At 38.3% G+C, this 24,439-nt stretch overlaps 1 protein-coding gene across 1 annotated transcript in view; it reads left to right on the forward strand.

Annotated features, from left to right (window-relative positions):
- Positions 1 to 21,962: 21,962 nt before the first annotated feature.
- dcc (DCC netrin 1 receptor) overlaps positions 21,963 to 24,439 on the forward strand; it is a 224,228-nt gene continuing 221,751 nt past the window's right edge. The window contains exons 1-2 of the mRNA XM_059358662.1: positions 21,963 to 21,990; positions 23,310 to 23,675. Of these exons, the coding sequence (XP_059214645.1) occupies positions 21,963 to 21,990; positions 23,310 to 23,675 (394 nt within the window). The remainder of the gene's footprint in view (positions 21,991 to 23,309; positions 23,676 to 24,439) is intronic.

Consider the following 24,439-nt stretch of genomic DNA (forward strand, 5'->3'; position numbering starts at 1 on the left):
AAAACATTAGAAAACATTAGAGAACATGAGAGAACATGGGAAAACATTAGAGAACATGAGAGAACATGAGAGAACATTAGAGAACACAAGAGAACATGAGAAAACATTAGAGAACATTAGATAACATTAGAGAACATTAGAGAACATAAGGTCCAAAAACATGCAGCTTGGGATAAATTGGTGACTCTAAATTGCCCATAGGAGTATATGAGAGTGTGAATGGTTGTCTGTCTCTGTGTCAGCCCTGTGATAGTGTGGAGACCTGTCCAGGGTGTACCCCTGGGGTCAGCTCCAGTCCCCCATGAGTTTGGCTTAACAGGAAACATGATGAGGAAATATATTTAGCAAACAGGTAACATTATGAATGAAGGTTCTCTCTACAGGTGAGTAACAGCTGAGAATAGTTGTGCAGTTCAATACAGTCTTAGTCAAACATCTCTCACACCTCTTTTAGAATAAAGATCACTGTCAGTGTTTCTACATCTAAAAAGATGAAAAACCCAGAGCCTGATTTTTATTTTCATATGAATCCTGTAGGGGAGAAAAAAATCCCCGACACACACACTTGATGGTTGAGACTGAGCCGAGCTTTCACCCTTTCTTTATTCCAACACAAAGAGCAGAAAACACCTTCAGCACAGGCAGGTTTTCTTTTATCCGAGCAGCAGTCTCCCACACAAAGAGCACTGATATGATTTACTGACTGCTTCTCAGCAGATATAAAAAAACCTTCTGATGATGTGTCGACTTTAAATCCAACACAGCTGTTAGTGAAGGACACGAGCCTGCAGTTTATTTCTACAGCGGAGAGTTCTGCTGACCTCAGGCCTCATGTCATTAAACACACATGCACAGGAACACGAACACATACCTTTATTTTTGTCTCCATCATGCTTTGCCTCTGAGCCATTTGTGACTAATAGGAACCACACCATTACATTCTGTACTGTACTGATTCCCAGCCAGGTTTAAGACCTTGAATAGCTGCCCACATCTCTGATTTATTTTTAAATATGGTTCGTTGACAGTGACCAATCAGATTGTAGTAAACAAGAATGGGGGCGGGATCCACAGCCGCTATTAGAGGTGGGGGAAAAGTCGACACAGCATAGTATCGCAAAATTTTGTACTGTAAGACACAGAGCAGTCTAAAATATCTGCTAACACTTTACAATTACCATCATTTATACATGGTAAACAGATCATCATTTATAAACCGTATATAGGCCATTTAGAATGGTAAATAGAAAATGTATTAATGTTGAACTATAATTTATAAATGCCAAATATATGGTTTATTAATGTAAGTTGTTACTTTACCATTAACAAACCATTACATTATAATTATTAGTTTATTGATAGTTTTGCACTCATAACATTTTTAACACCAATGTTAAGTGTGTAAATTATTTTTAAAAAAAGATTCATATACCTTTAAGAAATTGTTTGAAAACATCTAAATATTAAATATGTATAGCACTTTGTAAATGGTTAATAATTGGTTTATAAACCATCTATAAACATGACTTAGATGTTATTGTAAAGTGTTATCAAATATCTTTTGAAACCGCCAATGAAAACTCTTTAGTGACAGGACAGAAAAGTAGGCTGAAAAAGCAGCATTTGAAATCTAATAATAATAATAATTATTATTATTGTCCAGCAGTAATTATTTCTGTAACAAAAGCAATATATAAGCAAGAAAAAAGTGTATGTTTTCAGAGACAGGGTTGGGAGAGTGTCACCTGACATTATCTCTCTCTCACACACACACACACACACACACACACACACACACACACACAGAGCTCTGATTAAAGAAGCGGCGGACCGACTGTCTGTTAATGGGCTCAGTGTAAAGTGCTTTATGGGCTTCTGTTTAGAGTGTAAACACTCTCAAAAGCAGTGAAGTGTAAGCTTTGCTCATATAGGTGGAGCATGTGCCATGGTGGCCATTATCGTCAGAAACCAGCGGTAGTTATATATATATATATATACACACACACACACACACACACACACACACACAGAGATGGAGATTCATTTACATAAATCATTTATGCAAGAGTGTTTGACAACAAGCACTCATTTACATTTCACTGTGTGTGTGTGTGTGTGTGTGTGTGTGTGTGTGTGTGTGTGTGTGTGTCTGTGTGTGTGTCTGTGTGTGTGTTTAGGTTTTGTAAATAAGGTCAAATCTCAGCATTTTACATTTATTCTCATTAAATCCAAACAGGTCAATGCATGCAAACTGAACAACGTGAAATCAATATGCAAACAAACACTTACAGCACTTACACATATGTAAACTCAGACACACACACACACACACACACACACATACATAGCGCTGGTTAGAAGGAGACTTAGATACCTGATCGATATTATTGATCCTATGTGGCCTTGTGATGCTGAAGGCCAACACTGTGAGGTAATCAGGGTTATAGCTGAGACGGGATGAGAAGAAAAGAGGAGAGGGAGACAGAAAAATGGAAGGAGCAAAGAACTGATTAGACCAGGGAAAGAAAATGGAGGAAATAAAGGGGGAGAGGAAGAAAACTTTAATTTAAAAAAGGGGGAAAAGAAATGAGTCATATGCTGGAAAAGAGAGGAGAGAGGATATGAAAATGATGTGGAAGATAAATAATGTTACATTTATTCAGTTGTAGACATTTTTATCGAAACAATGTGGAAACAAAAACAAATTAAAAGCTTGGAAATTTATCTTTGTACATGTATTATGAGTGGACTGACCAAATTTGAAGCCGGTCGGGTTAAATCTCTAGGAGGAGTTCGTTAAAGTATGACACGTGGAAATGTTGAAAAAAATCCATACAAATCAAAATGGCCGACTTCCTGTTGAGTTTAGGATATGGATCCTGCTGACTTTTTTGCTCGTCTGGAAGAGTTCTATATGCCTACCGAATTTTATAAATTTTCGTCAATCTTGGAGCTCAGGAAATAATGTAGGGGGCGCTACAGAGCCAATTTGCCACGCCCATTCCTGAAACACATATCAGATCGCAATTTTCGCCAAGCCCGACAACTGTGCCAAATTTCGTTCGTTTGAGTAGCCCAAACACCTCATTTTTTCCTAAGAAAATAAGAAAAAGGAGAAAAATAATCCTTGTGGATACAATAGGTCTGAGTCAGTGCTCTGGCCATAAAAATGCCACAACCATGCAACATAGTGATTTTTTTTAGTAATAGCTGGGCCTCTTTGATAGTGGTGGAGTAGTAAACTGCCTGGCAGTAGCAGAGTGTAGTAGAGGGCTATGAGTGCATGGTTCGGCCTCATCCAGGATGTGTGATGACTGAGCCGCTCGTAGCACGGCAGGTACTACTATTATCTTCAATCAGATTTGAGCCGCTACCAAGAGCCGCTGCAGGTGGAGGAGTGGGTTAGTTTGAGAGAACTTGGCCCAGTTAGATGAGCCAGGCTGATGCATTTTGGATGAACTGAACTGTAGATTTAGACAGATACTAGTGATGTACCAGTGAAGCCTCATGAACCATTTTCATTATTTCTGAGCCCACTAGATGGTGCTCTCTATTCAACAAAGAGCTGAAAACACACTCAAACAGTCCGAACGTAGCCTTAGCCTCTAGTTCTAGTTCCCTTTTACTATGTTGTTCTAGCTCCAGACCTTCTACTTTTGGCTCTGAGCCTTTGAAAAGTTGTGGACCTGTAAAGATCACCAGTACTGGCAGAGTAGAACCCAAAAGCACGACACAGAGACAGTAGATAAGCAGGAAACTCTGTTTACTTAACAGTTCAGGCAAAAGGTCAAAACCGGGAGATCAGTCAAAACAGGTAAACAAATCCAACAAGGTATCCAAATCCAAGAAACAGGCAGGCAGGTTCAGAACAGGTAGATCAGGCAAAAACAGACTAGGGTATGCGGAAAGGCTTGATTAAAAACACAAAACAATCTGGCAGAGAACAAGTGGAAGCGGGCCAGTATAAATACAGGGGAACTAATGAGGGAATGGCCTGCAGGTGAGGAGATGAGCAGGGAAACCAGGTGAAGGGAATGAGCTGATTGCCTGGCAAGAGGGAGTGGCAGGATCTGAAATGACAGGGGAGTTAATGATATGGCATGAAAACTAAATCAGCTGAATATAACTAAGGCTACGTTTATACATAGCAGGGTATTTAGAGAAACAAATATTTCCCCCCCTCTGTTTTCAAAAAAGTTGTCATTTACATCAACCCTCATAAATACGCCATTGAGCGCCATTATAACTATGCCAAAACCTATGGGTGGCAGTGTAGGGAGAAGGATAAAGCCATGCAAGCCTCAGAATCAACAACGAATAACACGAGCGACTTCCTGTTCCTTTCAAAACAACTAGACAGAATGAGCGTGAGAACCTAAAACCCCATTTCACATAACCAGAGTTTTACAAAATTTCCACTTTGCCCGGAGTTTTTAGAAATAATCATTTTCCGTGATAAAAACTGGGTTTTCGCGCAAATGAGAGGCCAAACCGCATGGAAATATCTATTTTCCCTTATCTTCCCACTTCCCATTGTAGTTATTCTAGATCAAACCCTTCAGCTTTAGCTCTGGGTTTTCTAGTCATTCTAATTCTAGGCCTTTGAGTCATCTAGTGTGCTTTTCAACAACAAGGAAATTGTCTTAGATGATACGAGATGTATACATTTCCCCTGACTCCAAGCCTTCCGGTTCTAGCTTTGGGCCCTGTAGTTGAAATAGCTGAATGCCTTTAAGTTGTTCTACATTTAGCTCTGGAGTACTAGATCAAGCTATATTGTTGTTTTGGCTTATGGCTGCACACATCCTGTTCTAAATATAAGACTTTATGTTTTTCCCCTCAGCTATGTCAATGTATAGTTTGAGGCTTTGTAATTTTTCTCCTCAGTCTGGTTCTAGGCCCTGTTGTCATGCTACACTGACCTTTTCACCACACTCTTGAGGTTTGTGACAGCGGTCTGTTGGAGGCAGATTGGTGGACCGTCAGACTGAGCAGCAAACCGCCGACCTTCCACCTTTTGGAAATGGCTTCCAGCTGAAAGACATTTTCTCAACAACATGGGCACAGTTTCTGTTTCTTCCCGCTCAATTTGCTCAGACAAACATCTGCTACGGAAACTCAACCTGAACTGTGGAAAAAAAACATCTTTTTAAAGAAACAGGCCTTCTGGTGGTTAATGGGATGAATCCATTTAAGTATAGTTAATATTATATAATCATCATAAGATAACATACAAAGTAACTAAACAGCATTTTATTAACAAAAACCAAGTAAAAGAAGATGGAAAATCCCGAGAAGATTAAAGGAAAATTGAAGACTGATGGAGAAAAAGGGGAATTAGTGGCTTTTAAAGAAAACCCAGAACATTATCCCCTCCGTCTTCCCCCTCCCTCACTCATATTTCTTTTCATCCTGATCTTTCCTTTCATCCTGCAGCTTTTAGCTGCTGTGTTTTATTTCTCAACTCTCAGGGTTTTTCAGGAAGTGAATCTTTGATCAAAGACCAATAGAATTGCTCTGACACCATTTTTTACTTCACACTGCAGATTTTTATCCCTGATATCATCCTGCTGCTGGAACACTGAATCTGTCTCTGAATACCGTGATTCTGTCTGTGATCACATTACAGCACGGCTAGTCAGCCAGCTTGTATTGATTATGGATGATTATCGGCCTCGTCACAGTCACTCAGCAGCTAAAAATTGTAACCAGTTAGCTCAAACTCTGCTGTAACCATAGACTGTATATGAATAATGGACGTAGTCACCGTGACGTCACCCGTTGGTTTGTGGCATTCCGTTGGAAACATCGAGTTTAGCTTTACACTTGTCGCCATCTTGTGTCGGCATCTTGTTTCTGATATGGGGAGCAGACCATATCTGGACTGTGGAGGAGCGAGAGGGATCTGATCACTGACTACAGCCTCTCTACACCTCAACCTGACTGAGAGAAGTCACTGCTAATTCATGTTAGCATTAACTGGAGCATTAACTGGGATGTTAGCTTTGGCTAGCAAAAAACAAAAACAAAATCCATTTTACTGACCTCAGAAAACTGAGCAGCGACTCCTTGGAGTGTCTGTTAGTCCAACCAAACGCTGAACAAGACATTTTTACTGAACAAAACGCTCAAATAAACTGTCATTAAGTGAAAATACAGTGAAAGGGTCAAAGTTATGAGACCAAACCGCTAAACATCCTTTTTTCTATCTATTTAACGTTATTTATAGCTTTGTTGACATGTTGCCGTGGGTATGCATTGTTTTGCGGTAATAAATCAAGTGCAGGTAATAAATCAAGTGAGAAGTTTTCAAATTTTGCACTGAAATGAATGGGCAGATTTGTTTTTGCAGCCAAACTTAGCGCCCCCTGCTGGAATTTTTGGTAGAATGCAGGCTTGAGGCACTTCCTGGTTGGCCTCCATGCTCAGACCCTGTTCTCTCCTGATGACAGCTCGCCTTGTTAGCCATCTGTCAATCAAAGGTAGCCACGCCCCAAATCATACAATTCTTTATCTTCTATTTTCTTCTAAATTGGGCCATTATTAGAACTATTGACATCATATTGTCTTGAAGAGTTTTTACTAGTGATTGAGACCATATTGTTGTCCTAAAAAAAAATTCTGAGGTAATAAATCAAGTGAGAAGTTTTCTCATTTTGCACTGAAATGAATGGACAGATTTTTTTTGCAGCCAAAGTTATCACCCCCTACTGGAATTTCCGGTAGAATCAATCTCTAGTTTCTTTAGTTTTCAGTACAGAGGCTTTGAAACTGGCAGTTTAAAAACAATAAAAAAAATTGTGATAATAATCGGACGATATGAAAAAAAATGTATCATGATCATTTTTTTTGCTGTATCGCCCAGCCCTACTTCAAATAAATGTATTTATTTTTATAAACTTATCATGCTGATGTGTGTTTAGGTGTTAATTTTTTTGTTAAATTTGGTTTAAATTAGTGACTCAATGCTATACAATTGGAGCATAGTGTCATGATTGACAGCTTGCATTGTGATCTGATTGGGTCGGGTGGGTGTTTTGGGTGGGAACGGTGGCTCGGTACTGTGCAAACTATGCCTCCAAATGAATGAGGATATTTTGGCTAAACTTTTGTACAGTTCTCACTGGGAGTGAGACAGTTTGGATTCTGTTATTGCTTTAATTGTATGCAGCAGAGTCCACTACACCTTAAAGGATCGGTTTTAAATCTAATCTAATGCAATGACCATTAAAACCAAGTCCAGTTCTAGTCCAGAACCAAGGAAAATGATACATTTAATATATTTTTTACCCTACAAAATGTGATTACCCCATTTTTCCCCAACATTGCTTCAGAGTAGAACAAATTCATGAATGTATTAATAATGAATTTGATGGTTAATATTTAAAATGACAGTGCAGTGGGAACGGACACAATGTAGTCCTGTGGTATCACTGCACTCTGTGTGTTTGTGTGTGTGTGTGTGTGTGTGTGTGTGTGTGTGTGTGTGTGGTGTGTGTGTGTTTCAGTGACATGTATGACAGCTACTCCCTTTTCGCTTTGACACAAAGCCACTTTAAAATTGTCACTCAGGAATTTCTCTGTGTTCTGGTTGTGTGTGTGTGTGTGTGTGTGTGTGTGTGTGTGTTTTGACAGCTACTCCCTTCTCGCCTCTTTGACAGTAAGCTACCTTGTTATTGTCATACACTTATTGTGTGTGTGTGTGTATGTGCGTGTGTCTGTATAATTGGCCTGCTGTTGACCGGTTGGTAATTGTGTCTGACAGCAGTAAAGGTCTCCGTTAACAATGTGCAGACTGAACGCTTATTGGGGTTTTAACCTGCAAACACACCAAAACACACACACACACACACACACACACACACACACACAGTGAATATGATCATATTTGTCTCAGGGGAGGGAGTGTCACTGATGTCTCCTGAAGCGTTTTGACAAGGACCAAATGGAAAACACACAGGCGACACCAGTGTGTGTGTGTGTGTGTGTGTGAAACTAATCCCTTTCTGTTCCTTTCATTCAATCTTTATCCTTTTCTTCTTTCTTTTTCATGTTGCTCTGGGACATTTTATTCTATGACACACCTCTCGATTTCACCCCCTTTTTATCCACACAATCATTATGAGTTTTAATAATAATACTAATACTAATATGACTGCTACTACTACTAATAATAATACTACTACTAATAATAATATATAATACTTATTATTATTAGTAGTAGTAGTAGTAGTAGCAGTATTGTTATAATAAGCCTGAAGTGCCAGACATGTCATATAGTTGCAGAAATTAATATTTAAATAAATATATTAAACACTCAAATCAATTAAGAAACAATTTGTTGTTTATTTTGATTCTTTTTTGCTCTCTTTATTCTCTGTACACTTAAGAGCTGTCAGGCGTACCCCACATGGAGCTGTAGAAATAAGAAATGTATAAGATCTTTATTTTAGTTCCGAAAGCATTCAAACATCTGCTGTCGTTAATTTAATTTACACACTAAAAACAAACAGGCTGCGATTGATGGGGGTGACAGACACACACACACACACACACACACACACACACACACTCACTCAGAGTAATTAGCAGGAAACACAGCAGGCTAAATGAGACTCTACTAATTAAGACCAATTGGTGTTAATATCAGAGTGCATGAAGTGTGTGTGTGGTTTTCAGAGCAGAACATTCAGATCAAGAGAGAGTAATTCACTGTGATTTTGGCAGATTTTTCTCTTTTTTTATAGTGGTGTGATGCAACAAAATACAGTTAAACAGCACGTGTGTGTGTGTGCGCGCACGCGCGTGTGTGTGTGTGTGTGTGTGTGTGTGTGTGTGTGTGCGTGTGTGTGTGTGTGTGTGTGCGTGTGTAAGCTCAGCTGTGAGATTGTCAAAGGGATTTTCAGAGTAAAGGTTCAATGAGACACAGAGGACAGACGACAGGTGAGACTTGTTAATAAAGGCTTAAGCTAAACACATGCACAAACATTAATGCAAAACCACAAACACACACACACTTGTGTTGTCCAGCTGGTGGTCCAAGCTCACTGCAGATGGGACCTTTACAAACTGTGTGTGTATGTGTGTGTGTGTGTGTGGTGTATAATTGGCTGTCTGCTGGCTGGTTACTTAATGTGTCTGACAGCAGGGATGTGGTTTTGGTTTTCATGCTGGACCCAGAGGAACACTTCTCTGGGTGTATTCTGTGGTCACCTCTGAGAATGTACATCGAGGTTTTTGTTGTTGTTGTTGTTGTTTTTGTTGCTGTTTGGTAAAGCTATAGAGTCTGCAAGGTTGCACTGGAAAATGGTCAATTACTTTAGAATTTTGGACCCAGAAAGAAATCAATTTGAGAAGCATGTGGTGAAATGAAGCTGGAGCTAGCAGAAGTGTGTGTGGAGCAGTAGTAGGTGATATGGATCAAATCTTCTGACAAGTCAAGGTTCAATATATAACTGTTACAATCCTATAAAAATAAAACACTGACATGAAGCTGTCCTCCTTGTTGGCTTCGCACATGTCACTCCACTACTCATCTCTCTGCACTGGTCACAGCCCGCATCAAATTCAAAGCCTCGTCTCTTGCTTACAAGACAGCAACAGGAACAGCTTCTACATATCTGAACTCCTTTGTTCAGGTCCACAAACCATCTCGTCCACTACACTCTTCCAGTGAAAGACGTCTGGCTCCTGTACCGCTGAAGGCTCTACGTCCCAAACCAGACTCTTCTCCCCCCCCCCCAAAAAAAATAAAAAAACTGCACTTGCGTCCTAAAAGCCCTTATCCTAACAGGACTTATTAGGGCCACGGGGGAATCACACCGAGCACTATTGTTATACTGTGGATTTTTTCTTCTTCATCTTCCAGACACAATTTCGTTTCGTGGTAGTTGCAAGACAAATTATATATCAAAACGTGCGGTTTGATCGGGATCGGTGTGTTATTACTTTTCTCTACGGAATACGATTTTTTTGCGACGTAAATAAGCGTGCACACTCCTCCAGATACACATGCTTCACACACATACACACACACACACACACACATAACTTTATGTGATTTTCGTTACACACACACACAAATGCACGCGTAAGCACGCACACTCCTCCAGATACACATGCTTCACACACACAAACACACACACACACACACACACAAATGCACGCGTAAGCACGCACACTCCTCCAGATACACACGCACACACACTTTGAGGTTAAAGGGCATAGGTTGCTGTATAAATAAATACTTGAAAAGGAATGCTTGTTGTAGGTGTGCTCCTTGTATATAATATAGTATCATAACATTACTAGTATTAATTGTTTGAAATCTCTGAAGAATCTCATCAGAACCCTTTCAGAATTTCCCCAGAGGAAATGTTCTAGTTCTTGCTTATTCTTGTGTTGTTCTTGACTTCATCCTTGCTTGTATTGTATGATCTCTCAAATGTACGTCGCTTTGGATAAAAGCGTCTGCTAAATGACATTGTAGATTGTAGATTACCAGTATCCTTATAGAGAAAAAACAAAATGACATCAAGTTTTTGTAGGCCAACCCAGAAGCAGCGTCACCATGGCTCTATTGACAATTCATCTATGGGATTTTTGCATTTGATTATGGATCATTGGCAGAAAATAAACTCTGTGGCAAACACATGTGTCTGATGCTTAACATTTTTGTTCAGCAGGATAATCTTGACATATTAACACCAGTTTTATGATGTTTAAAGTATTAATGCAACTGGCAGAAGTTAAAAAAGCTAGTCAGTCAGTCAGTCAGTCAGTCACACAGATAAAATCACAAAGTGGTTTACAGAAGATAAAAGGAAATAAATAAGATAGGGAACATAAAACAATGACAACACAGTTCAAACACAATGAAACATAAAAATTATAAAATAATATGTACAAAGCATTGTGGTCATCCAAATGCCTGTCTAAAAAGATAGGTGTAAGTCAGTAAGTAAGTAAGTAAGTAAGTAAGTAATTAAATAAGTAAGTAAGTAAGTAAGTAAGTAAGTAAGTAAGTAAGTCAGTCAGTCAGTCAGTCAGTCAGTCAAGTTTATTTATATAACACTCTTCATAGATTAAATCACAAAGTGCTTTACAGAAGATAAAAAGAAATAAATAAGATAGGGAAACATAAGACAATTAAAGCACAGTTAAAACACAATGAAACATACAAATTATAAAATAATATGTACAATGCATTGTGGTCACCCAAATGCCTAGTCTAAAAAGATAGGTCTTAGGGTGATTTTTAAAAGAGTCCACCGAAATATCAGACCGTATGGGAGAGGCAGAGAGTTCCAAAGTTTGGGTGCCACATATTCAAATGATGGATCACCACATCAACAGACTAGACTAGCGATGGAGCCATTACTGTGGTGGTAGAGTTAAACTAAATCCATTTTCCCTGACAGTAACTGCAGAGATGTCCAGCAATCAGCCCCTTTGACAAATTAATGTGGAGAGTATTTAGGCCCAAAGCAGGCTAAATTGGTTGTCACACTGATGGCTTTTGGAAGAAAAAAAAACATTAACTAACTGCTTCTGACCACCCTCCACAGTCTGGATGAGAAAGTGCTACGGGGAGCCGTCTGTATGACTCACCACAGGCCTGAGTCAGTCTTCAGCTGTGAATACAGTGAAATTGACTTTAAGGAACACAGACTTGTGGCTTTTTTGGTTTCTACAGTCTTTTGTTGGATCAGTTGATCGCTGCACAGTGCAGACTTTTTTTGGATTACAGTCTTTATTATATCACAATACCGTTAATTCTGAGATTACAGCAGAATAAATGACAGTGAGACCACACTGCAAAAAAGGCAACATGGTCTCACAGGAATCCGTGAAATAGCCACGGATTTGCTTAACTCAAAATCCGTGGAATAGCCACGGAATCACTCAAATTTCCGAGAAACTGACACGGATTTTGCTACAATCCAAGTTAATGACAGTCATATCTTGTGGCTATTCCAACATACAAAGTGATTATGTACATTCACTGAGTGAATATTTAGAAAATAAAACATATATTTCTGGCTAGAAATGTGATTGTGATCCATTTTTATGCAGAAACTAAGTCAAAATATTGATTTTTTCGCTAAAAATGAGAAAACTGTCCACCGTATTTTTTGTTCTGACCGACGGGACCTTGAAAGTCACGTGACTTGGAACAAACCAATAGGAAAAAATATCCATGGAATAGCCACGGGATATGACTGTCATTAACTTGCATTGTAGCGAAATCCGTGTCAGTTTCACGGAAATTTGAGTGATTCTGTGGCTATTCACGGATTTTGAGTTAAGCGAATCCGTGGCTATTTCACGGATTCCTGTGAAACCAGGTTCAAAAAAGGTGTGTCTAAGAACAAGATAAAAACACTAAATCTGAGGGAAATGATCTTGCTGCATGGGCAGATAATTTCACTTGACAAGATTTCTTTAATTAAGATTATTAAATCTAGAAATAAGCATGTTGAAAGCTTGAAATAACAATTAACTCTTAAAACAAGATAAATGATCTAACACTTCTAAATCTAAAGTTTTTTTTTATCTTGGTAAGAAACAAATAACTGTCAGTGTTAATTTCTTTTTTTAAGCGTTCAACATGCTTATTTCTAGATTTAATCATCTTAATTTAAGAAATCTTGTCAAGTGAAATTATCTGTCCATGCAGCAAGATCATTTCCCTCAGATTTAGTGTTTTTATCTTGTTTTTAGACAACCTTTTTTGAAGTGCAGCTCTCTGAAGACACTGAAAATGTCTCTCTAAATAGCACTGATGTTTATGAATCTGATTTGTTTTTCTTATTGTGCTAATCTGCATTAAAAGGGATGGATTTTGCTCCGAATATATGCTCATTTTCTCATTTTAAATATGCGCAAATAGCACGGGAGCACCAAGACACAATGTGCTTGGCAGCATGGTCAGGGGTGCTATTCACTCTTTGGGGATGCTTTGAGAATTCTATGGTTTCTTTTTGTCTTATTGCACATTAACAATTACTAACTGCTTTTGACCACCCTCCACAGTGTGGATGTGTGAGTGCTACAGGGTGCTACATCTGTATGACTCACCATGGGCAGTGTTTGTGGGAAGTGTGCTCGCTCTTCAGCTGTGGATTAAAGTGAAATTGACTTTAAGGAACACAGACTTGGGGCTTTTTTGCTTTCTGCGGTTTTTTGTTGGAACAGTTGATAGCAGCCCAGAGAGCAGACTTTTTTTTTATTACAGGCTTTTATGATATGGCATTATAAAGACTAGAAAATTTCCTCTGGGGAAATTTTGAAAGGGCCACGGGGGCTACTGCCGGTGTGTGTACACTATGATGAGATTCTTCAGAGATTTCAAACTATGCCCTTTAACCTCAAAATATGTGTGTGTGTGTGTGTGTGTGTGTGTGTGTGCGTGCGTGCTTACACGCATGTGTGTGTGTGTGATCTGTAACTGTAATCACATCAAAGATCAAAGGCAATCAGATCAAAGCAATCAACAGAATTAACTGACACCTGCCAATGTCCGGAACATTGACAGGCTGGAATTTCTGGCCTCGAACAGAAAGCATTTTCGGCAAAACCATAATATCTATCATTGATCCGACTTCAGAGTGTCCTGAGTTCTTCCTGAACGTCTACATATGGTTTTTTTTAAGAAAAATTAAACAATAGCTTTGTTAGAGCAATCTAAAAAAACTGTTATATCTCCCTTTTGCCGAAATCTTCCTGCGTTTTTAATATTGGAGCCAATGAGGCTCTTGGTGGTGCATCTGTGCGTCCTACGCCCAAACTATAACTCTGACAGCTTTACCAGAGGATTGTGAGTGAGAAGACAAATTTTCCTATGCTTCTATGTATAAATTATTTCTGTAGAGTGGAATTTGCGGCCTGGAGCGCAGTTTTCAAATGAATTTTTTTACAATTTTTTCTCTCCCTCTACACTCTGGCGATGATGTCACACACTGTGACACGAACATTCCGTGCAATACACACCTATTATAATCTCAGAATTTCTCCAAAAATGATCATGGTCATTGAACAGGGATTGATAAAAAACTATATGACCTATCGAAACGTGGATTAATACACCAATACACAAGACTTGTGTCTACCACAAGCACTGGTCCCTACAGCTATTGCTGTATGGGACCAGTGCTCGGTGCGATTGCCCCGAGTCCCTAATAACAGGTTCTATAGGATTCCTTACATTTATTTCTTGGCAAAAGCAGTCAAAAAGTGAAACTGTGTACAGTGTGATTGCAATGATTTAAAAGTGGGATGCCACCTCAGTATTGCCAGCTTCCTCCAACAAACTGGATTAGTTTATATCGATAACTTTTGGCAATCATCATCATAATCATCACTCTCATCATCTTCATCTTCTTCTTTTCTCATTTATTTCAGCTTTGAGGAGTAAGGACTGTGGGTGTGATTGATTTTGGATCTCACTTTGGTTTCCAAAAAGTTGAGCCCAAATTGACTAAAATGTAACTTTATAACTAATTTTTATATCATGTAAGTTTTCCGATGTTCCTAAAGTTAGATATTTTATCCAAATCATTACTTTTCTTGAAACCTAACAGCATAGTTTTGCCAATTTCTAAGTCTAATTCTAATTTTTAACGTATTTAATCCAAACCATGATATTTTCACCTATGTATAACCACTTTTTATTTTCAACAATAGTTCAACAATAATTATATATATATATATATATATATATATATATATATATATATATATATATATATATATATATATATACTTGCACTAATGAACAGTTAAATCTGCATTTATTTATCTTATTTATTATATAATCTATACCTATATTTATACTGCATTTTTAGACAATTCATTCCTGTATATATTGCAATATGTTTTCACAATTACTGCTTAATGCACTTCTGGTTAAACGCTATCTGCATTTCGTTGCTTTGTACTTGTGACATGTGCAATGGCAATAAAGTTGAATCTAATCTAATCTAATCTGGCCAGTTCATCGCTGCTTGCAGCTTTAATTGATCTTGTTTTAAGAGTAAATTCCTAAATTTAAGCGTTCAACATGCTTATTTCTAGATTTAATAATCTTAATTTAAGAAATCTTGTCAAGTGAAATTATCTGTCCATGCAGCAAGATAATTCCCCTCAGATTTAGTGTTTTTATCTTGTTTATAGACACACCTTTTTTTGCAGTGAGGATTGATTAGTGAATTCAGCATGACGTTTGATCATCCTGCTGGATATTTCTCACGTGTCAGGTTCATTCCTTGACATGTTGCTGTCGGGTAGTTTTGATGGCGTCTCTTTGACAGTTTGCTGGTTTTATTTTTTTCTAGATGACATGTCAATCCACCCTCCCCTCTCTTTTTTTGCCTTCATAGTTTCTCTTCCATCCTGTTTCCTCCTTTCAGTCAAGATGATTCTCTGCTGGCAGGCAGCAGCCGGCACACACGCAGCTTTTGGCCGCTGTCCAGAGTCTTAATGCAGTCTGTTTTTCAGACACTCACCCATAGTGTCAGCCACTGTGAGTGTGTGTGTGGGTGTGTGTGTGTGTGTGTTCACATGGTCTTGGCTGGTGTCCACCTCGCTGTCACCAACTCTCATCTTATCAGCTAAACTCCTGGATGGCTCTATATCCTCCTGCCTCTCTACCTCTATTATAAAAGTGAGTCTGTGAGTTTCTCAGCCTGTGTGGGCTCTGCTCACCCAGTGTCTGCCCTACAGGACACAAAACTGGACCTGACCCTGCAGTGGAGTCATACTGGGTCCAGATTCAGTCTAACAGGGCTTGTACAGTTCATGTTGACTTTACATTGGTTGTAAGGACGTGGGTTGGTGTACTTTTTATGGCTGGTTTAGACTTTTTTTCTGCAAAGTGGTGCTTTAAAAACACAAAATCTGAGGGAAATTATCTTGCTGCATGGACAGATAATTTCACTTGACAACATTTCTTAAATTAAGATTGTTAAATCTAGAAATAAGCATGTTGTATGCTTAAATTAAGAAATTAACTCTTGAAACATCGCTGCTTGCAGCTTTAATTTATCTTGTTTTAAGAGTTAATTTCTTATTTTAAGCGTTCAACATGCTTATTTCTCGATTTAATAATCTTAATTTAAGAAATCTTGTCAAGTGAAATTATCTGTCCATGCAGCAAGATCATTTCCCTCAGATTTAGTGTTTTTATCTTCTTTTTAGACACACCAATTGATTCCATTCCATCCTTAGATGATTAAGATAGATGGTTCTAATTAAGATTAATTGATATAACTTTTCAATGGCCAGTAAATATTTTTGGTATGTTGATTTGATAGTTGAACTCTAGGCACAACATATACAAATTGTTATAGCTAATTTTTATTTGTTTTTTCCAAGCATTCTGGATCCCTCCTCTAAATGTCCCATTTTATTATATTACTTTTTTATTTTTTTATTTTTTATTTTTGGTTATTGTTCATTTGGCTACTGTTCATCCCTCCTGTTTTTCTTTGAGGGGGAGAGAGTTGTATTTGCTCATTATCATTACTATTTATTGTTTTTTGCTTTTTTTATGTGAATTTGGGTGAATTCTACCCTTCCCGATTGAATATGTATTATGTCTTGACAACACAATAAAAAAAGATAAAAGAGAAAAAAAGAAAAGAAATACATCCTCCTAAAATATGAAAGTTTAGACGAGCTTCATGTTCCAGATGAAATATGAAGAAACAATAACGAAGAGGCAGTGAAAAGAGAGTAGAAAGGAAGGGAGAGCAGACAGAGAGTGATAGCATCAAACTGCAGGACAACGAGGACAAGGACACATTGATGAACTGACTGTGTGTGTGTGTGTGTGTGTGTGTGTGTGTGTGTGTGTGTGTGTGTGTGTGTGTGACTAGTGGGAGTGAGTACAGATAGAGCTGTCAAGATGGTGATTTACTGATAGAGAGAGAGGGGGAGGACTGCTGAAGGGGAATCAATAAGAAGGAAACCGTGAAGGAAAAGAGAGAGAGAAGGAAGAAATGGGGGGAGGAGAGAGAGAGAAGAGGAGGAAGGTGGACAGAGGGCGACAAGGAAAGCAGAGTAGGGGAGGTATGGAATGAGGAAACAAAAGAAAGATGAGCAAAAGGAAGCTGTATATAAAGAATGAAAGAGAAGGGAGGGCAGGAACGTGTCCCCACTTTAGATTTCTTGCACTGCTTAACCCTGAATCGGGCACTCATTGAAATACTTGCAAATTCCAACCCTAGAGAATATTGGAGGATATTACATACAGCCAGAATGTATAAAAAAAACATATGGACTCGGGGGAGGAGGGTAATATTTTGAGAAAAAAACGTTTACGAGATTAAGGTGTCAAATCTACCAGAAAAAATGTGCAGGTTTATGAGATTTAAAGTGGTGAATCTGCGAGAAAAAAGTTGCTTTTTTTAACACTTTTGTCTCGTAAATCTGCAACTTTTTTCGAGCAGATTTGCCACTTTAAATCTCTTAAATCTGCACATTTTTTTCTTGTAGATTTGGCACTTTAGTCCAGTAAATTTGCAACTCCAAATCATGTGTCATTAGTACTCCTTTGAAATAATCATAAATAAAGTAATTTTGATTTTTTAAATTTGATTTATAGACTACATTAACATATTTCTCCTATGCAGTCATAAAATTATTATGTTTCCCTTTCCAGTTATTAACAAATGTAGAATTATGTTATTGGTAGTCTCCAATATAGCCACTAGAATAACATTACAGTGTGATTTTGGCCTACATTATCAAATATACAACTATACCAATATGAATACTGAGAGGACAATACATAGAGCAAACAAAAGAAAGCAGTTATCGACTCAACATTGTTATTTTATTGTAACAGACATACTATTTTTACTTTTGGACATTTCCAATGTGATGGGAGGAGGAGAACCATTCACCAACACACCCACCAACATCCATTGGCTCAGGGCAGCTTTGTTTGACATATTCTGCAGGAATAGAGCCTTATAACAAAGAAATATTTTTAGGGTCACTATTGTGACCTGTGGGATTAAATGGGTTAACTGCATTTCTCTGGAAACTTTCCTTTTAGACATGCTGTATTTGGATTCAGTATTCCTCCAGAAGTATCACACGACTGAATGGGCATTATGGGCAGTTATCAGCCTCATAGATATAGGTTATTAGGAGCTTCTAGCTGTTATCAGCCCATTAAACGGGCTGCCGTATTAACGTTTATTAGTATTTGTGACTTCTAGTGACCGTAGTAAATATTGCAGAGTCCACACAAGGAGAGAGAGGATGGCTCATTAAATACAGACTTATAATCTGACTTCAAGTGTCTGAAGCTGTGGTTCCCAAATGGTTTGCTGTGAGAATAAGTCCAGGTGTGCCGGGGGATTTTATGACAGCCACATGCTATTAATGCAGTATACAACTATACAAAACGTATTAATTAATTCATTTTAATTTACCATATTTGCACTTTGAGCTCACTCATTTCCCAATACAGAGGTAACACTGTAGAAAATGTTTGTAGAAAGTAAAACACTGTCAAATTGCATCAGAAATAGGGCGTAAAATTAAAAATTAAGTATAACAGCGCACAAGGACACAATTACCCTTAAAATAAAGGCACTACTCAGTCTAAATTACAGTTTTTGCTGATATTTATATTTAAATTTACAGTAGAAACCACACTCACTGTAATTTTTACAGTCAATATCTGGCAGTTTTTGCCAGTAAATTAAACAGATTTTTTTTGTTTTGTTTACAGTTTATGCTACCTTCAAAATAATTCCTATAAAGTAGTGATGTGCCAATGAAGCCTCATGAACCATTGTCATTATTTTCTGAGCCCACTAGATGGTGCTATGGGTTTAAAGAAAAAGGCTGAAGCAATGGTAATTGAGTGTGCTTTCAGCTCTTTGTTGAACAGAGAGCACCATCTAGTGGGCTCAGAAAATAATGACAATGGTTCAGGAAGCTTCACTGGCACATCACTACTTTAAAGAGAAATAAACATTCACCGAGTGATAACACGAGTTATAGAGGCAATTTTTGCACCAATATGAATACGGGTGTGATTGAGATTTCGGCTTGGCCTTGGGCAAAAAGTTTGAAAACCACTGGCCCAAATTGACTAAAATGTAACTTTAAAAGTCATTTTTATATAAATATATATACGTTTTCCAATGTTCCTATACATATTTAATCCAAATCATAAATTTTCTTTAAACTAAACCTAACAGCATAATTTTGCCAATTATTTGAGTATTTTTTTAATCCAAACCATGATATTTTTACCTAAATCTAACCACTTTTTATTTTCAACAGTAGTTTGACTGAGAAGTGAACTTTAACCAAACAGTGACCTATGATTTAAAAATGGGATGACAAGTCAGTATTGGCAGCTTCCTCCTACAAACTGAATTCGTTTATATCGATAACTTTTGGCCGTCATCATCATAATCATCACTCTCATCATCATCCTCATTCTCATCACTCTCATCATCATCGTCATCTTCATTTTTTTCTACTTTTCTCACGACTATGGCTGAGCGATATGGCAGAAAAAATTATCACAATATATTTTTTCATATCATCCAATCTCAATTATCACAATTTTTTATATTGCCAGTTTAAAAGCATCTGTACTGAAACTAAAGAAACTAGAGATTAGTTCCACTAGTAGGGGCTGAACTGCTGATGCTACGTGTGCTGGTAGCAGTGGCTGGCTCTGCAGACTCTGTTCGCATTTTCATGCTTTCCGCATAATCGCTTGGATAAATCTTCAAATGATTAAACAGATTTGTTGTTGTTAGAGAGTCCACGCTGTTAATGTTTAGTTAACTTGCTTATTGAACTAAGATCTATTCAGTAATAACTTGTTTCTCTGTGAGTTTTCATATGTCCCACGCTCTTGAACCATAGCCATTTTGACGCTATTGAATGCACCATACCTGTGTGTGAAGTGCCGTGCTGTGAATGTTAGTTTTCTCTCGATACAGCGAAGGATGGATTGTAACTTTCTTTGCTCTTTCCCAACATTCACCTGTACCTCCCTGGCTTATTGCTCCAAGTCATGGTTGACATCTACAGTCATGGAAAAAATGATTAGACCACCCTTGTTTTAGTTTGACTGAAAAATGAAAATTTAACCAAACAGTGAGCGGTCATTGGACAGGCACATAAAGGCCTTCTGGCCTTACTGCAAGGATGATAACCACTGATAACGCCCATTCAATCACGAGATAACATTTTAAAACAGGTGATGTAGGTTTGCAACAGCATTTAGACCGTTTGGACCTCATTATAAAGACAGCAGTACGAGTGCATTAGCTACATGTTTTACAGTATTAGTGAGCACTCTTGCCTCCAGTCCTGTGCTCGTCGATGTGTTTTGTCCAATAACCAGAGTGAGAAAAGGAAAAACATCAATGCTGAAAGGAGAACTAGTCATCTGTGATAAATGACTTTCATGTTCAGTGTTCTCCATTTGTCTCCTCTTCCCAGTTGGGAACAGATCCAGAGAGTATTTAGTTTTTAGACCTGATGTTTGTCTGATCAGAGTTTTCCTGCAGGAGAAACTGAAGCTGTGAGGCCTTTTAAAGGGAAGTCAGTAAAATCAAAAAGAAAAGAAAACGAACATCTGCTGCTCTTCAAAGTCGACTTTGCGTCATAATGACGTGACTTCAGTTTGTTCTGAGCCTCGGTTCAGACTATCCAGGAAACGCACACAGACGCTGAACGGAGGCTTTGCTGAACAAACTGCCTCTCTGATCAGGATGAAAGACTTTTTAGCAGCGTCGGCATCAAAGATGAGAGGAGAAGCTGCCGCCCGCCGTCAGAGCCTGTCACAAGATTAAACTAAACATAAAAACAGGGAATACAACAGGTTGATGTGGCTTCAGTAGAGATGATGAGTTCTCCTGCAGAGCAAAGCACGACAGGTCGGAGGTTAAACTCACTCATGTTGTCTGCTGTGAAGAGACACAGCTGACAAAACTAATTACAGAACACGGAGAAGTATATTAATATATATATATATATATATATATATATATATATATATATAGCTTTCACACTGAAAAGGTGCTGAAGAATGCATTATGGGTTAGATTGTGCCCACAGTAACACCTGGCAGGCAGTATAAAGGAATCAAGAACTGGTTCAATTTGATAACTGATTCCCAATTGTCTGATCCATTGGAATATCCCCCAAAGCTTATCAATTCCTCTTTTAACTCTATGGAGTTTTGGGCTATTTTGTCTATTTTTGAATCATTTTCATCCTGCCTGTGTACACCACTTAAAAATGTTTAAATGCCATGTTGGTATATGTTTTTTTCAGCACAACCTCACCTATATGACCTAATAATAATAGATTTTTTATTCTGTCTTACTGGATCAACATTTTGAACCAAAAAGAAACAAAGAAAAACCAACATAAATGTGATCTTGTGATTGTGTCATCCAACTCTGGTTTTTATTCTAGTGTCACTCTATTTTATTTGTGTCTTTTTTAGTGTAACATTTTTGTTCATTTGGTGTATTTTTTGGGCATTTGGTGTCTTTTTTAGTCCCTTAGTCCAACATAAAATGTGATTTTGAATATTTTTTTTACTTTCAAAACCCTATCATGCTCAATAAAGAATTTGAAATGTTGCAAAAGTGGACAAAGGTGTCAAATCTAACATATAAGAGGGTTACACCCAGTTCATGTTATACTAAATATATTTGAGCTTTTATACCAGTTTTACTTGGTATATCATCATCAAACTGAAACTGGCCTCATGGAGTTTACAGCCAGAACTTTAGAGGTAAATTTACAGTAGGGCTCCACACTGCTTTGTTTTCTAGTCTGGATGTCATGAAGAAGTCTGGATTTGGAGCTTTTGGAGACTCCAGAGGGTTAAATGTCAACATGTTCTGCAATAACACAATGCAAAACAAAAATGGGAAAGCCATGTGTCTACACTGCTGGAAAAAGTCATGGTAGTGAGGAAGAAACTGTCCAAAGGTGGGCTTCCTTGACAGAAAGGCTGTTGTTCTACTGTTTCTACACTATTGGCCTATATTTTCACTCAGAAAACCAGTGGTGGAAGAAGTATTCAGAGCCCTTACCTAAGTAAAAGTATTAATACAACACTGAAATTACTCCACTACAAGTAAAAGGCCTGCATTCAAAACTCACTTAAAAGTATCAACATCAAAATGTACTTAAAGTATCTTAAGGTAAAAGTACTCAATATGCAGAATGGACCCACTCAGATTGTTTTTTATATTCCAAATATATTTTTGGATTAATATTATGTAAGCAGCGTTTGAATCTTCTCAAGGTAGAGCTCATTTTAATTACTTAATAAACTGTTATGAGGTTGAATTAAAACAATGTCTCATTACTTTCAATTGATCAAGTTTTTATGTTAAATCTCAACATGAAAAGAATAAGATTGAAAAGACTACTCATGCTATCCAAAAGTCTAATATTTGCCTCTAAATGTAGAGGAGTAGAAGTATAAAGTTACATGAAATGGAAATACCCAAGTAAAGTATAAGTACCTCAAAATTATACTTAAGTACAGTACTTGAGGAAATGTACTTAGTTGCTTTCCACCACTGCAGAAAACACACACACACACACACACACTGGGCAGCACCCTCGCTGTAGCAGCAGGATCAGCACCTTGGAGAGCGCCGTAGCTCTAAGTCCTCAGTTCTAATATTTTTTGCTACTATAATGCTGGAAGTTGGTGGTTTGGGGGTTGTGTTCAGGTGGTGGGACAGTGCAGATAGATTCTCATAATGGGTCGGGGGAAGAAGGTAGTGATAAACCTGGACCTGTGCATTACTAGCCATTGTGATTGTTACTTAAATTTGCAAAAATATCTTTAGGCCATGTGAGGGTTTATTGTTTTGTGCAGAGCAGGTCGTAGACAGTGGGTTTTTGTGCTTTGTCACTTCACATTACACATGGTGAATTCATCCATTGTTACTATGAGAATATTCATTACAGCTGCTTAAAGCCACATTATGTTCATATGAAGCCTGCAGCAGAATGCTAGTCACATTACTTAATAAAGAAGCCTTTTGGCGTTAAGCCCCACAGCAGATTCCCATTATGTCCAGTTGTGATGATTGCTTTTGATCTCATGTTATGTTACTTCTCGATTTGATTTATTCAATTTGTTTTGATTGATTGTGTCTTTTATTGAATATGACATACTCCCCACAGGACACCCTGTTTTACCTCATCCCCTATTATGAAACAAACACTGGTTGATTTTGTGTTTTTGTGCCTCCATCTAACCCCTCCTCTCCTTTCCTCTCCTCCTGTAGCCTCGGATGCCTCCACAACTTCCTCCTCCTCCTCCTCCTCGTCTAGTCTCGGAGGTTTCGTGGACTTCACTTTCACCCAGGAGCCTCAGGACACAGTGACAGTGAGAGGCGGCGTGCTGCAGCTCGACTGCCAGGCACAGTCCGATGCAGTAGCGGGAACTCCCGTCATCACGTGGCGTAAGGACGGCGTGCTGTTGAGCACCGTGGTGGACGAGCGGCGGCGGCAGCTGGTCAACGGCTCGCTGCTGGTGCAGAACGTTGTACACTCACGACACCACCGACCTGATGAGGGGGAATACCAGTGCCTCGCCACTCTGGACGGACAGGGGAGCATCGTCAGCCGGACTGCCAAGGTTACTGTAGCTGGTAAGCGATAGCGCTTTTCTATTCCAATATTTATAGCTTTATCAGATGTTAGCACTTTCAGACTACATCATTAAATGTCTGCATGTCATAGCTGTGTTCGGATCGTCCACTCAAACCCAAACTTTCACTTAAAATGATTAGAAACTCCTGAAAAATCAGCTGTGGTGTCCCACAGGGCTCGACTGTTGGCCCTCTTCTTTTCTAGGTTTTAACTATTTTCTTCGATTTAAGTTCATAATATGTTTTGTGAGACAAATTATCTCAACTCAAGGTTCACAAGCTGGGTTTTACACAACATGGCCTCCTAAAAAAGAGGAAATTAAAAAAGAGAAGGGAAAGGAAGGAGATGTAAGGACAGGAGAAGAGAAGGGATTCCCTACATTCAGATTAATGTTTCCACGGCACTCTGACCTGTCCTTGACACTTACCATGGCAACCTTCTCTCTCTGACTTACACACACACACACACACACACACACACACACAATTGATATTACTCAGCTTCCTCCATTTATTTTACTGTTCATATTTATTGAATAGAACCAAAGTAATTCACCTGTAATGTAATTTAGTAAGTGGAGTGTGGTTTAAGATCAATATGGTTTATGGAAGACATTAATAGGCAGAGAAGCTTAAGTGCATCACCATCACCAACAGTGTGCACTGTCCACACTGTTGGACAATATACGGCATGACAGCTTTGCGTTTTAGGGATTTCACATTTATATATTTAACTTGTAGGGGAAGAATATATATATATAGAA

The sequence above is a fragment of the Centropristis striata genome, chromosome 19, assembly GCF_030273125.1.
Source record: "Centropristis striata isolate RG_2023a ecotype Rhode Island chromosome 19, C.striata_1.0, whole genome shotgun sequence".
Lineage (NCBI taxonomy): Eukaryota > Metazoa > Chordata > Actinopteri > Perciformes > Serranidae > Centropristis > Centropristis striata.